Genomic DNA, 12,459 nt, shown 5'->3' on the forward strand with positions numbered 1-12,459 from the left:
TATATATATATATATCTATATAGATATATATATAGATATATATATATATCTATATAGATATATATATAGATATAGCAGCGTTGATTCTGGCACTTACTGCATATAGAGATAACCGGTTCTGGTGCCTTCTGTGGGACTAGCCCAGGGGAAACCGGGCCCATTACAAGTAAAATGTGGCCGCACAACACCTGGCTGCGCCGCGGACCGCGTGAACCGTCATCTCCGCGGTCAACGGCCGCAGCCGCAGCATTTTGCCCAACACAAAGATGGCCGCCGCCAGACTCGTCTGTAACCAAAGTTAAAATGGCCGCGGGAGGGCTGGTGCGCATGCGCGGCCGCACGCAGCTGCTCCCGCGGCACTGAGGAGTGGACGGCTGGCGGCTGTGCCCCTGTGAGCGGCGCGCATGATCTGATCCCCAGCAGGCAGTGGCACAGAGGGGATCAGATTAACAGGATGGGTGGCGCTGGCTGAGGCACTGACTGTAAGCAAAACATTAAACAATATTATTTATATATAGCTATATAGCTATATATATATATATATATATATATATATATATATATATATATTATATGAAGAAAAACAGCACTCACAATATTCTTAAGCAACTGCTGGGGTGTCCATGTAACTCAGACCATGTTCCATAAAGGCCATAGATATCCAAACAGATAAAGAGCGCACTCACCAGACTTAGTACCGGATAAAACTTCAAATTTTTATTTGATCCATTAAAATATGCAAGGCAGGGTCGACGTTTCGGGTCACCACATGACCCTTTTTCAAGACAAACAGACGCCTGGATACCTGGAGCAGTATTTTTATTTAGTGTCAACTTTCTTTTTGGTCGACATCATGGGGTTGGTGTCAACCTTTCTATAAGTGCTGTTGTCGGCAAGCTGTCTCATAATTTCTTTATTGTACATACTAAAATCTTGTAAAACCACCGCTCCGCCTTTATCGGCGTTGCGAATCACCAGTTCACTATTGTTTTTTAAATTTTTTAATGCTTGTCTTTCTGCTGGACTCAAGTTATCAAAGAGTTTAGTCATCGTTTGGGATTGGATTTTGCTCTCATGTTCAACTACCCTTAAAAAAGTCTTCAGACTGGGGTTAGTGGATATAGGATCAAAATTGCTTGTTTGTTTAAATGGTCTGGCGGTGCCACTCTGGGTTGTAGATGTAGGTTTATTATCAAAGAATTCACGCAATCTTAGCTTGCGCCCATTCTTATAGTGGTCAACCGACCATCTAAAAGGGTCATGTTTAGTCGTGGGTATAAAGGATAATCCTTTAGTTAACAGGGATTCCTCTGCTGGAGTTAATTTATGGGAGGACAGGTTGAAGATCAGTTCCTGACATTCCTCCTGCCCCTCGGGCGACCTCTTCCTCTTCCAGCCCCCCCGCCTCGTGTGCCGTCGTTTTTTGGCCTTAGGCCTTCCCGATAAAGGCCCAAATTTTGGCCTAAAAAACCGGACGTCGATGATGAGGATGGGCCTGTGGGAGGTAAGGTGTCGCAGGACTCAGCTTCAGAGGAAGAGTTAGATTGGAATTGATTGAACTCACGATCATAGGTCCTATAATTTGTACCCCTTGTTCTTTTAAACCTAGATTTATTGGATCTCTGCTGACCATCATTACCAGCGAGCCAACGATATACCACATGTTGTTCATAATCGTTGTCAACCTGTTCCAACTTTTTCCTCTTAAAGGCAACTAGATCTATTTTATATTTTTCCACCTGTTCTTGGAGGCGGTTAATCCAGTCCTCACTTTTATCATTCTTTAGAATAGTAAGTGATTCCTTTTCTAGATCTTTTATCTCCATTTTCAGTTTTTTTAGATTATCACCCACTTCTTGCACTACCAAAGCAAGTAGATCTAGTGAGCATTTGTTTAACACCCCACACCACCGGACACAGAACGCCGGGTTTCTGCGCCCGATGGTGGGGGTGTTTGCAATGCGAAAACCCCGCGGTATACGTTTCCTCCTATAGTAATCGGAGAGAAATTGTCCGTGGAGTAATAAATCCACCTCGCGTTTTTTAAGTTGGTTTAATTTATAAAATCTATCCGCTGGGGTTTGTGTTGGAAGTCTATTAAACTCAAGCTCATTAAAGAGAATTTTGTCGACCTCATCATCAGTTAAACTGATTTGTACATTTTCTGCATCACTTAACATTACATCATCCAACATCCCATAGCCTGCAGCCATTATTGAAAGAATAAGCAAGTGAAACAAGCTAAACTAACACAGCTGATGTGCGTCTGATATTTAAAAACACTTCTACTGAAAAGCATTCAAATAGAAAAAATTGCTGCCACAGGAAAACAAAGCATTTGTATAGAAAACAGTATTTAAAGGTAAATAGAAAAATTTACTAAAGCAACAGTTGACTCCAAAGTCTTCTTTTTTCAAATGGGTGCCAGTTTTAGGAGAACAAAGCAATTGCAAGTCCACCACATATATTATATGAAGAAAAACAGCACTCACAATATTCTTAAGCAACTGCTGGGGTGTCCATGTAACTCAGACCATGTTCCATAAAGGCCATAGATATCCAAACAGATAAAGAGCGCACTCACCAGACTTAGTACCGGATAAAACTTCAAATTTTTATTTGATCCATTAAAATATGCAAGGCAGGGTCGACGTTTCGGGTCACCACATGACCCTTTTTCAAGACAAACAGACGCCTGGATACCTGGAGTAGTACTGCTCCAGGTATCCAGGCGTCTGTTTGTCTTGAAAAAGGGTCATGTGGTGACCCGAAACGTCGACCCTGCCTTGCATATTTTAATGGATCAAATAAAAATTTGAAGTTTTATCCGGTACTAAGTCTGGTGAGTGCGCTCTTTATCTGTTTGGATATATATATATATATATATATATATATATATATATATATAGACATTGTAGGGGCTCTGCATATATGTATGTGCTGAAGTTGTGAATTAAAATATTCACGCCGATAACGTGGTTGGGGAAGCAGCGGCGTTGACAAGACATGCTAGAAGTACTCCTGCCCCTCTAGCTGCTGTCTACTCTTCTGCGGCGTTGATCTTTGGAGGGGCTCTGGGTCCCTAATACTGGCAGAGTCTATGTGCTGCCAGTCCCCCCCCCCCCCCCCCCCCCACTGCAATTGATCTCCCCCTGTGCAACAAGCACTTATCCCCTTATGGCAGCAAGCATTTAACCCTATGGCAGCAAGCATGTGTTCCCCCTTGGCAACGAGCATTTAACCAGTGAGCATTAATTCCCCCCTGGTAATGAGCATTTAACCCCTATGGCAGTGAGCATGTATTTCCCCCCTGGCAATGATCATTTATCCCTCTATGGCAGCAACCATGTATTACCCCCTGGCAACGAGCATTTAACCCCTATGGCAGCAAGCATGTATCCCCCCCCGGCAACTAGCATGGAACCCCTGGCAATGACCATGGAACCCCCTATTGCAACCAGCATGCAATCCCCCTTGGCAACAAGCATGTAATCCCCCCCTGGCAATGTGCACTGAACCGCTGAAAACGAGATTGTAGGTAAGCGGCACTTATGTTCCTAACAATGCGATTAGTCTAAGTTAATCGCAAACATTTCCTACTGTCAATCGTCTTATGTTGCTTTTGTGCTCCCTTTGATCTAGCGGGGCTGCCCGGGGTGAGCCGGCTCCAGTAGCGTTGTGGAAGCGTGCATTGCCTAGCAACTGGTGGAACGCGGAAGTAGCAAGGTGGAACGCACGGAGGATGTTCCTGACTGAACTTCCGGCGCCACACAGAAGTTGGAAATGCGGCTTCCGGCTAATGGAGCGGCGAGGTCCGGAGCTGAGCGCGGGAATCAGGTGAGTATGGAGGTATTTATTCTGCATTTGTGTGTACTGTTCTTGTTGTTTACTTGTTTGCACTGCGAGGGCCGTGATACTGAGGACGGGGGGAGAGCCCTGAAAGCGCTTGATCTATGCCAATACACGCTAACCTCCTGTGTGCCATTATGTTTGGGAGAGGTGGGGATTGTGGTGTTTGAGGGGCGTGCGCGGTGTTGGCATGGGTAAGGGTCGGGTTTGGTTGTGTTGCATTTGATGTGCAGGGGGGTGCGGGGCTCCTGGCAGTGGTGTAGTAACACATGTGTGGCTGTGTCGTGTGGGCGGTGTATGGTGTGTGGTGGTTTGTTGTGGGGGCAGCGGTGGATTGGCCCACCGGGAAACTGTGGTATATGTATAATTGACATCACGGTGTGTGGCATATGTATAATGGGCATTATGGTGTTTGGCATATGTATAATGGGCATCACGGGGGGGTCATATATATAAAGGGCATCACGGTATGTGGCATATGTATAATGGGCATCACGGTGTATGGCATATGTATAATGGGCATCACTGTCTCCCCTCCCTGCATCCTCCACCACTTTGTGACTCCCCTCCCTGCTTCCTCTGCCACTCTGCATTCCCCCTCCTACCCTGCATCCTGTGCCACCATGCCCCCCTCACACTCTGCGTCCTGTGCCACCCCGCGTAAGTCCTCCCTCCCTTCATTCTCAGCCACCCTGCTTCTCCCCTCCCAGCATTCTACGCCACCCTCCGTCCCCCCTCCCTCCCTGCATCCTCTTTCGCCCTGCCACTCTACTCTCACCCCTTGTCACCCCCTACTCACCCTTCATTACCAACCCCTCTCACCCTGCACCAACCCCCTCTCACCCTGTATCTTCTCATTCCATTGCATAATGTGAACTTTAGCTTTTTTTCTGCGTGGCATTTTGTGAATTTTGGATCATTCCATGTGTCATGATGTGAATATTGGCTCATACTGTGTGGCATAAGGTGTACAGGTTTTTTCGATAGAACAAAGGGCCCTCTTGTTATAGTGCATAATGTGTTCAAGGGAGGTGGCCCATACTCAGTGTCAAGCTACCGGGGTGGGGGGGGGGGGATGTGTGTGCAGTGGCGCACACAGGGGGGGGTTTCTAAGTACCCAGAAAACACCCCCCCAGGAATCTAAGGGCCCTAGACTGAAAGCTGAGGGTCCCCTCTTTCCTTGGATATAAGAATTTTAAAAATCGGCCCTGGGGAACCGGAGATATCTGACTTCAAAGCAGTGGTCCCCATCCGAGCCTGTTAATTGCTCTTCCCAGTCAGATATTTCAGGTTCTGTCTGACTAAAGGTGCCCATACACTAGTAAGATTTATCTGCAGATCTGGCTGGTTGGAACAAAAACATGGTTATGGATGAGTGACAGTTTGTCAGTTTTCCAGCATTTCCCAGCAAATGGTCAACTGTCATTTGCTCTCATCCATAACCATGTTTTTGTTCCAACCTTCCAGATCTGAAGATAAATCTGCGTGTGTATGGCCACCTTTAGAGTTTTTGTGAGGGTATATTCCAAAAGCTGGGACTCTCCCCCTTTGATGGACCCCTTCATTCTGCTCAATGCCCCCTTCTCCCACCATCTGCTCAGTAAAGGGGTAATTAGTGGAAATTACTGATCCAGGCCCTACATGCTGAGCGGTTGATATAATAACTCCCTACCACCCCCGGGACATTAAAGCTTCCGCTCATAGCACTCCCCACCCCTACCCCTGGAGGATCGGTAGATGTCCCAATACATTGCTATGCCCAGGGGCCTACACTGCTGTTAAATATATAAATATATATATATATATATATAATTATTATTTATATACATTTGGTCTATCTATAATACTTTAACTGACCCAGCATATACTGGGTTACCAAAGTGGCCATCTCCGTGCTTTGCTCCGCCCCTCTCTGGAAACCCCCTTCTGAAAATTCTGCGTTTGCCCCTGGGGGGACCCCCCCACCCTGTCTCCCCCCACCCTGTCTCTATCTCCCCAGCCCCACAGGCTGCAGAATAGACGCTGTACGCATGCGCCTATTCTGCAGCCTGAGGGGCTGGGGACATAGCCAGCAGCTTGAAGAGCCACTTGCCATGCCCCCACAGCGGCAAAAATTTGGCGTGGCCTCGTTGAAATAGGCCACACCCCCATATTGATAGGCCACCCCCCCCCCCCCCCCAAAAATAAAAAAAATAAAAAATCGGGCGCGCCTTCGGTGCGAAAAAACATCCCCCCCCACCCCGGGCTGGTTTTAAGTCCCAATCCGCCCCCTGCCCTCTGCTCACAGGTATCAGGTATTTACTGCTGAATGGAATAGGGGAGGAGCGGCACTCAGGATGCCCTCAGATCCTGCTTAATGTGCTAGGTAGTGCAGAGACGGTAGTGCAGAGACGGTAGTGCAGAGACAGTAGTGCAGAGAGGGAAGTGCAACACTTTTTTTTCTACCTTTAACTTTCTAAATATGAATCTGTGTGTTATGTTACAGCACTGCTTTGGTGGAGGTGGCTACATTCCTGAGGGGGACTCCAAGCAGTGCGGAGACTTTGCAGCACTTGACTGGGATGGAGTTGGCACGCACACTGCATGGAGTAGTAGCAAGGAAATGACTGAGGCTGCCGTACTAATCTTCTACCGCTGATCCCGCTGACTAACTTTAATATTGGATAAATACAGAAACTTTTGTGAACAGAAAGGAAATTATATTTTTTTATAGAACTTTGTGCCTCAAACTACAATAAAATCAGAGCTAGAATTCCGTTCCAAACATAGGCATACATTTACTAAGATGGGAATTCTATTGAAGATGTGATGTTGCCCATAGCAACCAATCAGATTCTACTTCTTTTTAACTACTATACAGATGGAGCGCCTCTCATTCTTGCCGCCAGCGCGCCATCGCAGAGGTTTTGGTGAACCTCTCTTCTTCTTGTGCTCCCATCCGCCGAGGGGCGTGGATGCTCACCATGCTATACAAGTCGCCACCTCTGGGTGGCTAATGCTCCACCAATCTAGCAGCAGTTTGATATACTGTTCCGATGGAACGGTATCGACATTCGCCGAGCGGAGCGAGCTTACACAGTATACTACAGTATGAGACGCTGGTGTGTCTCATCCCCGTAAACATCGCTGTGGCTCCAACTGTACTGTACAACTGTACTTCTGCTGTGTGCTAGTATAATTGTTGTGTGTACTGTGATAATTAATTTTGTCAATGAATACTATTTAACCATTTAAGTGTCCCAGCGCTAACTTTATGTGCTGAGTCGGCAATAAGAAGGAATAGAGGCTTTCACGAAATCAGCCCTCTCCTAACACATCAGGCGGCATTGACCGCGTATTCAGAGCACAGTGCCTTAAAACTATATTGCACTTAATCTATTTGGCATACAGATAAGAGAACTAATAATTACTCCAACAACAGGAATAGATATATTGATAACAGAAGGCCATCTGATAAAATGGGTGATACCAAAGTATATGATTCACCCCAACATAGGGGTAAATATTCCAACAAACCACAGAACACCCCTTCTGATAATAGGAGTACATATAATAAAAAAACTTATCAGGGACATAATACTAATAATGAATACACTCATCAACTGTCAGGAGCCAGGCCCAAAGATTCTGTAAACAGAACCCAAAAAACACCCCATTCAGATCACTTTACAGAGAAGTAGGAAAACATCAAGGAGGGGGCACACCAAAGAAAAGAAGACACTCAAGCATAGAGGAGCTAGAGGAGGAAAGAGGGTTCAACGTAAGAAATTAACATCTAAAAAAACAATTACCAACATATTTAACATCTCATCCAGACAACTCAGTGAAGTAGAGTCAAAATTACTACAAAAAGGATTAAAATTCTCCCCTTCCACAGACGCCAATATCTTCACACTTTTCATTGAACTCAATCGCTATATTCGTACTCTATGCAGACAGAGATATTTTTTCTCACAGAAATCTCTTAAATATTATGATCCAGGTTCCCCAATCCTGTTGGATAGTGGTGATCAAACTTCCTTGGATATATTGGTGGAGCTGTGGACCGAGAGTAATGATTCCCCTAAAAAAATCTTTAATATAGACAAATCTAAATTAAAAAATAAATCTGACTTTTATCCGATAAAAGCCAAAGGAACGAGTATCAAGTCTTTTTATAAGACCACTCTCGATGACTTCAAACAACTCTGCTCCACTGATGGGCGTAAATCCAAATATAAATGTAGAGATAATCTCACAAAGTGGGAGAAAAGAGCCCTTGTCGGCCTCACTGGAGACACTTCTATCGTCTTCAAGGAGGCCGACAAGGGGGGAGGAATTTTCATTCAGGACAGAGCATGTTATGTGGACGAGGAACTTCGACAATTGTCCAATTTGTCTTTTTACACAAAATTAACCACCAATCCGACACAGTCATATATTTTAGAGCTGAAGGCACTTCTTGAACCAGCCACTTTGGATTGTGTCATCACCAAAGATGAATATTACTTTTTATTTAATCCTCACCCTTTGGTTCCCATTTATTATCACCTCCCCAATTTCACAAGCACCTCACTTCCCCACCTGGTCGTCCTATCATTTCTGGTGTCCAATCACTCACTTCTAACCTTTCACAATTTGTTGATTCCCATTTACAATCACGAGTTACCACCCTCAGATCACACATCCGTTATTCAACTCATTTTCTAAATTTAATAAAAAATGTTGTCTGGAAGGACACATATCATTTTTTAACTCTCGATGTAGAGAGTCTTTATTCAAATATACCACATGAATTGGGTATCAAAACCATCTCTAAAAGATTAACGGAGGATGGTGAACTGACGGTGGAACTACAGCACTTTATCACGGATTCCATTTCATTTATTCTTAAACACAATTATTTTCTTTTCCAGGACACTTTCTATTTACAGGTGATGGGGACGGCCATGAGGACCAGGTTCGCTCCAAGTTATGCCAACCTCTATATGGGGGAGGTTGAGGACCAACTTATTTGGGGGTCCTCCTTTGGGGCGAATCTGGTCCTCTATGGCCGTTATATAGACGACTTATTCTTTATTTGGGATGGGGATATCACGTCTATCACTTCCTTTGTTGCTCACTTAAACTCTAATTCCTTTGATCTTAAGTTTACTCACGATTATCACCCTTATACTATCAATTTTCTTGATCTTACTTTGAGGAGTGCTGACGGCTCTATTCAGACTAGCAATTACCAAAAACCAGTCAACACAAATTCCTACCTAAATTTCAAGAGTGCCCACTATCCCCCTTGGGTGAAAAATATCCCCAAGGGACAGATGTTACGACTCAGACGTAATTGTTCTGATTTAGAATCCTTTGATAATCAGGCTAAAGATCTCATTACTGCATTTCAACACTGTGGATACCCCTCTCAATTAGTTCAAGATGCGTATAAATCTAGTAGAGAGAGAGATAGAGATGCTTCACCGTGTGGCAGACGTCCCACAGATTCTTTTTCAACTAGAGAGAACCGTATTTTTTTTATCTCTACTTTCAATAGAGACAATCAAGAAATACAAAAAATCATAAGAAAAAATCACTCAATGTTAAAACAAGATCCCTTATTAAAATAGATACTACCACCCCAGCCCTCTTTCATATTCAGAAAAAATAAATCATTAAAAAACTTACTAGCTCCAAGTTGTTTAAAATGCCCAAAGATATCATCTCAAACATCTACCCCATCACTGGACTGGCTCCCAACAAAACCCTTGGGTTGCTACAAATGTGGTAGCAACCAATGCATTACCTGTGATTTTATTACCAATAAACTAACTACAATAAATACACCCACTGAGAAGATTAAGATAAAGGGGTTCATTAATTGTAATACCGTTTTTGTTATTTACCTCCTCACTTGCACTTGCAATTTGAAGTACGTGGGTAGGACCACACGGCCTCTAAGGACTAGGTTCCTTGAACACCGCCGTAATATCATCAAAGGTTCCTTACTCCATAGTGTTTCAAGGCACTTTGCCGAACACCATGAAAATAACCCTAAACAGTTGAAACTAACAGGATTGGAACATGTGCCACCCACTAAAAGGGGTGGTGACAGGTTCCGCACCTTATGTAAACAAGAAATATTCTGGACTTTTAAAATGGATTGCCTTTTCCCCAGGGGCCTAAACGAGGCAATGGAATTAAATATTATCTTGTGATTCCCCTCCCCTTTTCTGCTTTTTTTCTCCCTGACTATTCATTCATTTAATTTAGTTATGTTCCAATATCTAATTGAAACGATACATGCTATTCTTGTTCGAACTTGATAATAATAATAAAAACTGTGGGACTTATTACAAAAAGTCTTTTTCCTTGCTATATTGAGATAAAATATCTGATTGTTTTGATATATTCCCCTTAATCTATAAACACTGTTATACATATTGCTTTATAAGAGGCAAATTTCTGCTCTATACAAATTGTAAATAATTTATTACACACTGTCTCTTTAAGATCTCATATCATCTATTTAACATTCAAAATTATCCAAAAGGTCTAAACATTTGCTTTAGAGTACCACTTATGTGTGGGTTATTTGATATTTATATACCTGACTTCATGTTTATGTATGTTCCACTATGAATTTCGATTATAAACTATCGGGATGTGTACAAAACATTACGATCACATGACACGAGCCGTGGAACACATAATGCGCTCCATACACTTATATATTGATTGTTACGTTTGGTCACATGACCTCATTCATATCGGTCCATTGTTATGAACAATCACGTCAGTTCGTGACGCGTGGTCTAGGACCTACCACGTGCTTGTTCCTTAATAGCTGCTACAATTGGGCAGCTATCTGTCTCCCTTTTTACCCCATATACTACCATCACCGAGTCGTTTCACTTCCGGGATGGAAGCGGAAGTGATCCGACCTGGCTTCAATATGGAACGCATGTGCGTTCCAACCTCGAACTAGCGCATACATATACAATCATTGCCGAGTCTCTTTTTCACTTCCGGGATGGAAGTGGAAGTGATCCGGCTTTCGTATGGAACGCATATGCGCACCATTCACACACTAGCCTTAATGATACCATTGGTATAAAGTCTATTCTCCACAGATGTTAATTCACTACCCAGTCACCTCCATTATATGGAAGCAGGGACGTGCAGTCAGGGGAGGCAGTGCCTCCCCTGTCATAAATGGTTAAAATAACAAAAAAATACAAAGAAAATACTTCTGACACATATTCTGTGTTATAAGTATTTGCTTTATATTATATATTATTATTTTTATTGTTTTCGGAGGCATCGAGAGCTATGCCTCCGGCTCTCAATGTAAAAGCTCCAGAAAGAGGGGTCGGGTAGGGGGCAGGGCCGAGCACCAGGCTGTAAAAGCCTATTAAAAATATATATAAAAGCGGCACCTATAGCACTGCCTCAGTGACAGGGACGTTCTTTTTGACCTATATGAAAGGACGCCCCTGTCACTGAGGCAAATGTGACTGGGCATCAGATGATCCGGCAGCATCCAGCCACCAATAAACAATCTCCAGCCACTTACCCACTCCCCTTCGTCTTCCCCAGGAGGCCGGCTGAGTTTCCCCGCCACCCGACTATACTCAGGAGCCGGCAATTACAACAGGTACAGGTACGCGGCCCCAGCAACCCCAGGACACTGGCGAGCACCCGCCACTGGCAAACCCTCTCACAGGATAGCGCCTGACACTCGGCACCCCCGGAGGGTGCCCAGTGCAATCCCCTGCACCCTTTTCTTATTTTTTTTCTTTACTGTGGCTGCGCCGCAGTTCAAGCCACCCCACCACCCCACCACTGGGCACAAGACATATCGCCAGTTATACAGGGAAGAACGAGACCCAGCGCAAGCTAGAGGAATCCTGCGCTGCTGGAGGGGAAGAAATATTTCCGGCGCAAGGAAGAGATTGAAAGCCTGCGCTGCTGGTGGGGGACAGGGGGACACAGCGCCGGGGCAGGGAGACTCTGTGCAGTGTCCGCAAGAGGAAGTCTGCTCTGCACTGCGGGGGGAAAAGGAGACCTGGCGCCGGGTGCCGAGACACGAAGATCCGGCATCTGGAGGAGGAAGCGGCAGCCCTGCACTGTGCGTAGGAGTGGGAGGATTCAGCGCTGTGAAAAAAAACCTGCACTGGCGCTGTGCTGAGGAACCATGCACTGCTAGCCTAGAGAAGAGGAAGCGCTGCACTGTGAGGTAATGTATACTTTCAAACTTTCAGCAATGCTTTGTAACCACTGCCTGACCTCCATCATCCCCCTCTAATCCTCTATAACCCCCCCCCCTGGTCCTCTGTCATCCCTTTTGCTCTCTACACCCATCCACCACCCCCCCCCCCCCCTTCTGGTTCTCTACCACCACAGCCCCCTTTGGTCCTATATCACCACCACCTCCCATGGTCCTCTACCAGCCCACCCCCCTATATTCTTCTACCACTGCCCCCCTTTGGTCCTCTATCACCCCCTCTCATCCTCTGCCATTGCTCTCATCCTATACCACCCCTGTCATTCTCCCCCCAACCTCTACTCCCACCATTGACTTCTACCCTCCCTCTCTTCTCCTTTACTACCAGCCCCCTCTACCCCTGCCTGTGGCTGTAC

General features: G+C 44.9%; 1 protein-coding gene across 3 annotated transcripts in view; it reads left to right on the forward strand.

The window, feature by feature from the left end:
- LOC146021000 (intelectin-1-like) overlaps positions 1-10,178 on the forward strand; it is a 268,175-nt gene extending 257,997 nt beyond the window's left edge. For all 3 annotated transcript variants that reach the window (XM_083154757.1, XM_083154756.1, XM_083154755.1), the window contains exon 8: positions 6,335-10,178. In XM_083154757.1, coding sequence (XP_083010883.1) covers positions 6,335-6,487 — 153 coding nt within the window. In that variant the 3' untranslated portion in view covers positions 6,488-10,178. The remainder of the gene's footprint in view (positions 1-6,334) is intronic.
- The last annotated feature ends 2,281 nt before the right edge of the window (positions 10,179-12,459 follow it).

The sequence above is a fragment of the Crinia signifera genome, chromosome 7 (genome assembly GCF_055691185.1).
Source record: "Crinia signifera chromosome 7, ASM5569118v1, whole genome shotgun sequence".
NCBI classification, from domain to species: Eukaryota; Metazoa; Chordata; class Amphibia; order Anura; family Myobatrachidae; genus Crinia; species Crinia signifera.